General features: G+C 37.6%; 1 protein-coding gene across 2 annotated transcripts in view; it reads left to right on the forward strand.

Annotated features, from left to right (window-relative positions):
* The window catches only part of LOC127569818 (F-box/LRR-repeat protein 3-like), a 28,054-nt gene extending 20,252 nt beyond the window's left edge, over window positions 1-7,802 (forward strand). For both annotated transcript variants that reach the window (XM_052014758.1, XM_052014757.1), the window contains exons 3-5: window positions 1,046-1,168; window positions 1,244-1,415; window positions 3,704-7,802. In XM_052014758.1, coding sequence (XP_051870718.1) covers window positions 1,046-1,168; window positions 1,244-1,415; window positions 3,704-4,347 — 939 coding nt within the window. In that variant the 3' untranslated portion in view covers window positions 4,348-7,802. The remainder of the gene's footprint in view (window positions 1-1,045; window positions 1,169-1,243; window positions 1,416-3,703) is intronic.
* The last annotated feature ends 768 nt before the right edge of the window (window positions 7,803-8,570 follow it).

The raw sequence follows: 8,570 nt of genomic DNA on the forward strand, positions 1-8,570 counted from the left end.
GATGAGAATGAATTTCTTCTAGCTAAATGCATAGAAAACGAAAACAATTACCTCCTGATTCTTGCCATTAATTCCATTACCTAGCCTCCAACACTATCCTTCCCCAAGCTCAACCCACCATTTGCAACTGCAACATCTTATTTTACAGTGAGATGAGCTTCCGACCCTATCACCAAGATGCCAACATTTACCTTCATGCAGGGTTCTGATGCAGGATTTCTACCCAAATTGTCGACAACTTTTTTCCTCCCACAGATGCTGCTCGACCCGCTGAGCTCCTCCAGCAGATTGTTTGTTACTCCACCTTCATAACATTCGGTCTCTAATCTCATCCATGGTTCTGGACTTGACCATTCTATTGTACTGTTGGTGGTCTACCTACCATAAATATGAGTTCATCCAAGCTTGTTTCCCATATTCTTCATACCAATTCTGATTTCACTGTTACCTTGTTTACAAATCTTCATTGACCTTGCCTTTATCTCTGTAATTTCCTCTAGCCCTGACTCTGTGCCTATGCTATCCGGTTGTGGTCTCTTGACAGTTTTAATTGTGCCTTTCAGCTGACTACACTCTGTATTTCCATCCCTTCTGCCCCTTTGCATCTCTCCTTCAAGGCAATCCTTTAAACTATCTTTTTGGCCAGATGTTTGGTCATTGTCCTGATACCTCATTGTTTGGTATCAAATTTTGTTTGATATTGTGGAGTAGCTTGGGATGCTACATTAGTACTAAATGTTGTTGTGACAGGATTGAAATTGATCCATTTTTTGACAGTTTGGGTTGGTGTCAGATGTAGTTTTGCATTGTGCATCCCTCTGAAGAATTAAGTGAGGCAATCCAGAGTTTCTTTAGCTATAAAGTTGGTCATTTTTGATATTAAGTTTTGTTCCAGTATTTTATTTAAGGCACCAGTGTGTACAAATTTCATCTCGAGTGCTGTGGATGTTTAATTTATGCTTTGAGTAGTGCTTTGAAACTTTTAGTAAAAGTGATTGATTGATCAGTTCTGCTTAACTTAAGGTCCCCTTTTTGCCTTCATTAGGTTGACAGTAGCACTGAGTCTGCAGAGGCAGCCTGTGATATTCTTTCACAACTGGTCAACTGTTCCATAAAGACCCTGGGACTGATCTCCACAGCAAGACCTAGTTTCATGAATTTGTCAAAGGTACTTCAGTTTTATATCTTTTAAATCTCTTGTTTATCATTACAAAGCATTCATTATCACCTTTTGTTTTTATAGTCACGCTTTGTATCAGCTCTGACTGTGGTGTTTGTAAACTCCAAGTCACTTTCATCAATCAAGATTGATGATACACCAGTAGATGATCCATCCCTGAAAGTTTTGGTGGCTAATAACAGCGACACCCTGAAACTGTTGAAAATGAGCAGCTGCCCTCATGTTTCACCTGCAGGTAAATATAGGTTTACAATGTAATTTACAATTCTTCAAAAACATTTTAGAGTACTGCAGTAGTGTACCCAATGTGTCTTTACTTCAGTATACTGATCCTGGGAATCAGTGTAGAGGAGCCTATTGAATCTGTTAATTTTCTAATCTCTTCTTCCACCCGCCCCCCCCCCCCCCCCCCCCCCCCCCCAAGATTTATTATATCAGGTTATCTAATCGTTTGAATTAAAAAGTGGTAATTTAATTACCACTTTTTAATTCAATTCATCATTCAGAAACTGTGTTGGGTCTTTTTGATTGCTTATTTGATTACATTGTCCTGAAGGTGGTAATTGTTGTGTTAAACTGTTGATGACTCCTGGATAATTTGCAAAAGCACATCAATTTACACTACTTTTCAATATATTGATCGTGTTGAAAGAATTTGGGTATGACTTTTGTGAAATTGATTTTAATTTACCTGGTGGGTTTTTTTTCAAGGATCTAATTTTAAAGTAAGAGGGGAAGAGGAGTTTGATGACAATGTCAGGGTTGGTGCAGAGGGAGTGGAGAGCAGAGCCTTCAGAAGGGGTAAGGTTGGAGAAGAGCATTCAAAAGGGGTAAGGTTGGAATAATTAGATTTTAAAGTAATATTGCTATCACTTTTGTGCTCTCCATGCACCTTTTTTGTTTAACTAGATCATGCTAGAGAGGGGATGCAATAAGAATTGTCTGGTAGTTTTACTGAAAGATGTTTTGGTGGATCTTCCATCCCAAGCTAGTGTTTGTACAGTGGGTGATCCTGCGTAAGTCCTGGTTTCCATTACTAGAGCCAGCCAAAACTGCTAGCAGAATCTCTGTGCTGACTGTGTCTGCTTCAGTGGGGCAGGAAGATGTGGTCTGAAGGGCCTGTTTGGTGGGCCGAAGGGCTTATTTTGTGCTGTATGGTTCTATGGTTCCACGAGCTTCTCAGTTCTCAAGCTGGGAAACCTGCCCACTAAGCTTGAGCTGTGACATCTTGAAATATATAGCCCACATTTAAGTGAAATGGCCTAGTAGCTCAGGAGGAAATGACCAGTTACTTTGGTAACGAAAGTTCTGATCCATTGTTATTCTTTAGACTCTGGAAATGGAAGTGCTACTGCGGAGTTTAAATTAGGAAAGTTGTGTTAAACCTTTATAAAACACTCATCTGGCCTCAGCTGGAATATTGTATTTAATTCTAGGTACCACATTATGAAAGGTTGTATCAGAATTGGAGAGAATCCAGAATAGATTTGAAATTTCTTTCTGAGGTGAGGGTCTGCTCACCTTAGATACAAATCACCATAGATTAGAGATGGTGGGTCTGTTTTTCCCTGGGTAAAAGTCATCTTGAGGGGAGATTTGATAGAAATGTATTAAGTGGAGAGTCAATAGTGGGAATCTTTTCATTTTGTTGGAGGAGTTGAGGGCAAGGTTATGGGTATAAATCTGAAGGGTAAGAGAATTAAGGATGACAGGAGGAAAAACATTTTAATATGCAGTTGGAATCTGGAATACACTGCCTGCAATGAGTTAGAGGCAGGTTCCATTCTGACCATCAAAAGTAAATTGTATCAATGATCAAGCCTAGGGCTAAAGAGCCATTACATGGAAGTAAAGAGCCAGTGCAAACATGATGTGCCAAATGGCCACCTGTGTTGTAATCATTCATTCTAGGAATGTGATTATAATGTGTTTTTTCAAAAAAAAGCTGTCTGAAGTAAATTGTGCAGGATTTGGAACAGAAACATCATTTCACAAATCTCATTGCTCATTCCTGAATTTGAAACTGATAGTACCACTACAATGTGGGGAAAGTTACTAAATTTATATTATTTCCTATCCAATTTGAATTACTCAACATGACAATACTAACTTAACAAAGTTTCAGAACGAAGGTATGCTGCCTTCCATTTAACTGCAGATCTATCCTTCTCCATGCAAAATTATTTAGTGACACAAAGATGGTACCGACGATAAGAAAAATCCCTCTTGCACTAGGTTTTATTTCAATTGCTTATCTTTGAGATTCTCTGGGAGAGTACTGATTTTTTTTTTTGTCAGAGGAAATCGAATCTTCTCATCAAAACAGAGTTGAAATTGCTAAAGACTTATTTCACTTGAAATAATTCATAAGGACAGGGAATCATCCTGATCCTTGCTCTGCAATGTAGCCATCATATCCCTCTTGCCATCTTGTTCAAATTACCCTTGATTTAATTGTATGTGTTTTTTATATTGGCTGAATTTTCATTGCTCTTTAAGTATTGTGTTTTATAATGTACACAGGCATCCTTTGTGTGGCAGACCACTGCTATGGCCTCAGAGAGCTGGCACTAAATTATTACCTTTTGAGCGATGAGTTGCTATTGGCTCTTTCCAGCGAAAAGCATGTTCATCTGGAACACCTCCGCATTGATGTGGTGAGTGAGAACCCTGGACAGACCCAATTCCACAGCATAAAAAAAAGTAGCTGGGATGCTCTTGTTAAACACTCTCCAAAAGTGAACATTGTCATGTACTTCTTTCTGTATGAAGAAGAGTTCGACCCATTTTTCCATGATGAAACTCCAGTCACACACATCTATTTTGGCCGTGCAGTCAGTAAGGAGATGTTGGGTCGGATTGGAATGAACTGTCCAAGACTGATCGAGCTGGTGGTCTGTGCAAATGGTCACCAGCCTCTGGATGATGAACTGATTTGCATTGCAGAGCGTTGCAAAAACCTAACTGCTATGGGCCTGGGTGAATGTGAGGTTTCATGCAGTGCGTTTGTAGAATTTGTGAAGCTGTGTGGAGGACGACTAACTCAGCTATCCATCATGGAGGAAGTGCTGATACCAGATGAGAAGTATAATGTGGAGCAAATCCACTGGGAGGTTTCCAAATATCTGGGGAGGGTTTGGTTCCCAGATATGATGCCCACATGGTAAAGTTGATGCATGTTATCTGAGATGGAGAATAGGGAAATAGTTTGTTTTGCTTCATCAGCAAATACAGCTTACTTACAGAATTGTATTGTATTGTAATAAGAATTAACATGCTAAGATTTACAGAAACCAAGATCTGTTGGAATGCACTTTTCATCCTATTGTGTGGATTCGGATGATGACTACCATGATTGTGACTGTTTCTGATTACTTGCAGATTACTTTTCAAAGCGTAATTTTTTTTTGCTTCATGTGTGGCTTTTTCTCGTATTCTGAACTGATTCAGTTGAAAATTGAGATTTAAGATGATCTTTGCATGGTAATCACAGAATTGAGCTGAATATTGTAATCGATCAAGGCCTTGGTTCCTGTATAGTACCATTTCCTTTGGCTTGAGGATAGAAAAACTGAATTGGTTGACAAATTAATTGATAAGTTAATTCATTTGTGATTTGCACATACTGTTCTTTTAATTATGTGCACTTTCTCTGAGCTGGAGACATTGAAGCAGATTGATTTTTGCATTGACCTGTTTAATTTTGTTCTGACTCCACAGCACTTTACCACCATTGTAAGCATAAGCAGTTGCATATTTAATACTATGGTTGTGGCCAAAAGAAAACAAATCACATGAACTGATACACTAAAAACCTGTTTTTAGAGAAATGCACCAGATATATTCAGTTAACTGTGCTAATTTTAAACTGTAAAGTTTTTGATTTTAATTTATCCTCTTGTCAATTTTTTTTGCTATAAATATCACTAATACCTAATTTGATCTTTATAAATATATATATTTGTGTGTATCAGCTGAAGCTGCATTTAGGCTATCTTTTAGCAGATTTTGTTCAATTTCAATGCATTTATTCAAAGTTGGAACTATTTCTGAGTTAACCTATGTAGAAATAAATAAGGTAGCTTATGTGGGTAATATTTGATCTACTTGCAAGTGTATAAGCTTGGTAAATATCTGGAATATTCAACTCTATTCTAAGATTGTAACTTGACAGCAGTTGGATGGAGAGAAATAACTTTGCTGATTTCTATTTACACCATTAATTACTGTGGACATCATTCAAAGTTGTAATGCCTCCATATGCTACATATTGGAGTTTTGATATAAAATAACTACAGTGTAGTTGATAATTAAATGTTGTGAAAATTATGTTATTGGTGTAAAAACAGCAGTGCTAGATTTGGAAAATGTCGTTATACAGAAGCAGGACATTTGGAATTAATTTGGAAGGATTTTAATTCATTTGAGTTTGTTTACTCAACATTTCCGCTGCTAACACGCTATTTGGTAGGTCATCTCTGTAAACACTACTTTAAACTTGACATTAGTTTGGCATTACCGTGGAAGAATCCAACATGAATTTCACTCAAAGTAAATTTAACAGATTTAACCTTGGTTGCTCAGAAAGCTGCCAGATCATGGAAATGTGGAAACTTAATTGGGATGTATTTGTAGCCTCAGGATGATGCCACTTTAATATTGGGTCTTAATATTAAATGAGTATCTGAACATTTTCAGAATGCACTTGAGGCTGCTAAACAAGATAGGTATTACAGGAAAGGTACTAGCATGGATAGAAGATTGACTGACTGGCAGAAGGCAAAGAATGGGAATAAAGGTGGCCCTTTCTGGTTGGATGCCGGTGACGTGTTCCGCAGAGGTCAGTGTTGGGTCGGCTACTTTTCATGTTATCAATGGCTTTGTGGCCAAGTTTGATACAAAGATAGGTGGCGGGGCAGATGGTATTGAGGAAACGGAGTCTGCAGAAGGAATTGGACAAGTTAGAAGAAGTGGCAGATGGAATACGGCATAGGGAAGTGTGTGGTCATGCACTTTGGTAGAAGGACTAAAGGTCTAGACTATTTTCTAAATGGAGCGAATTCAGAAATCAGTGGTGCAAAGGCACTTGGGTTAACTTGTTAATGAGTCAGTAGTAAGGAAGGCAAATGCAATATTAACATACATTTCAAGAGGACTGGAATGTAAAAGCAAGGATGTAATGCTGAGGCTTTAATAAGGCATTGGTCAGACCACATTTATAGTATTGTGAGCAGCTTTGGGCCCCATACCTAAGGAAGCATGTGCTGGCATTGGAGAGGGTTCAGAGAAGATTTACAAGAATGATCCCGGGAATAAAAGGGTTAATGTATGAGGAGTGTTTGTTGGCTCTGGACCTATACTCACCTGTAAGCTGGAGTTTAGAAGGATGAGGGGTGATCTTACAGAAACCTACTAAATATTGAAAGGCCTGGAAAGAGTGGACGTGGAGAGGATGTCACCAGTAGTGGGAGAGTCTAGGACCAGAGGGCATGGCCTCAGAATAGAAGCACATCCCTTTAGAACTGAGATGAGGAGGAATTTCTTCAGCCAGAGGGTGGTGAATCTGTGGAATTCATTGTCACAGATGGCTGTGGAGGCTAAGTCATTGGGTATATTTAAAGCGGAGGTTGAGAGGTTCTTGATTAGTAAGGGTGTCAAAGGTTACGGGAAGAAGGTAGGAGAATGAAGTTGAGAGGGAAAAATAAATCAGCCACGATTGAATGGCAGAGCAGACTTGATGGGCCAAATGGCCTAATTCTGCTCCTATGTCTTATGGTCTAAAGGGACAATAGTAATCCAAGTATGGTGGTTTGATACCCACATTGCATATTGACGAGCCTGAGTTTGAAAAGTTGAAATCCAATTAGGAAAACAACACAAACTGTGGAGTCATTCCAGATGAAAGCACAAAAGCAAAGATTACTTTGGATATAGCTGAACGTGAGGGTTAATGAAACTTCATGGATTGGAAAGGTAGCAGTAATACTGTGCTTTATTACACCTTTTACAGGTAATTAAAGTGAACTGTAAACAAGTGCTTAATTGGGTAAAACTAAAAATGTTTTGGAAGCACAATAAAAATTCATGTACATAAATTCCTTTACTGAAGTTACTGAGAATATCCTGCAAATACAAAAGATATGAAAGTGCAAATCTATTTGTGTGCTTATATGGATCAAGTTAGCGAAGTAGTGACAAGGCTGATTGCAATTTTAAAATAATAAAACCATTTGATTTGTGTCTATTACACTTAAAGTGGATATGCTGCTCCCACTTAGGCTTTCCATTTCTTTTGTAATGTGGCTGAACTTTGCATTTGATTACTATCCTATAAGAAAGCTTGGAATAACACTAGTATTGCAGAAGACTTTTTTTGGGTGAATGTAAGGAACTGAAATGTCAACTGACATGCACATCCTAAAAATATTGGTACCAAATGATTTTAGTTGGAGATCTTGAGACTTTTTTTTAAGTTCATTTAAAATTGCTTTAGATGTATGAACTTGCTGATAAAAATTTTCCTGAAGATGCATTGTTTACACTGCTCATTAAGTTTTACAAAGTATATTTTAAGTATTTTCTTACTGTGATTATAAAGTTCAGAAATAAAAGGTGAATGGTTTATACTGTGTAATTGTTTGACTGGAGCAGGTTACTAGTAGCTGCATTAGAAGTCTGGAATACTTCTGATCATTAAAGCAAACTGTGTTCCATATTCTGGTTTGTTTTTTATTTAAGATAATTTTGTGAAGCTTGCGTATTTTAGAAATTATTTCACAATCCCTTTTAAACGATGACCAGTGATTGATATTTGTCAATCCATGCAAATTCCTGGAAAAGATTATAAAAATTTTCACACCTGAACAAAATGTACACTTTAACATGCTTTTTCAAATTCTGCCACTGCCTCACTTCAGGCAAAATTAGAGGTGGGCAATGGGCATGGATGTTACCAGTGATGTCCACATTCTGTGAGCAAACTCTAATAAGCTCTTGTATGAAAGGTTTCATCGGACATTTGCCCACAATTTATTATCAGGTTGTATCTGTCAATCTATAAATGTTTTTTCCAAAATTGGCTAATTTTATAAAATTTGTAAAATTAGAATTTTTAAACTTGCATTTGAGAGAAAAAACATTTTGCAGAACTAACTTGCCAGCACAATGTTCTTGGTACTCCATTTAAGAACTTCAGCATTGTTAAAATATCTACCTTTTGTTTCCTTTTCATTGTTCAATGAAAATCATTCAATTCTGAGAATGCCTCCCACTAACATTAGATCCTCTTCCCTTATCTCTGAGCCACTTCAGTGTTTGCTTATTGGTACAGCAAGTTCATTTTGATTCAGTGGAATATGATTCAATCTGAAGAGAAAAATCCACTTAAGTC

The sequence above is a fragment of the Pristis pectinata genome, chromosome 4 (assembly GCF_009764475.1).
Source record: "Pristis pectinata isolate sPriPec2 chromosome 4, sPriPec2.1.pri, whole genome shotgun sequence".
Classification (NCBI taxonomy): Eukaryota; Metazoa; Chordata; class Chondrichthyes; order Rhinopristiformes; family Pristidae; genus Pristis; species Pristis pectinata.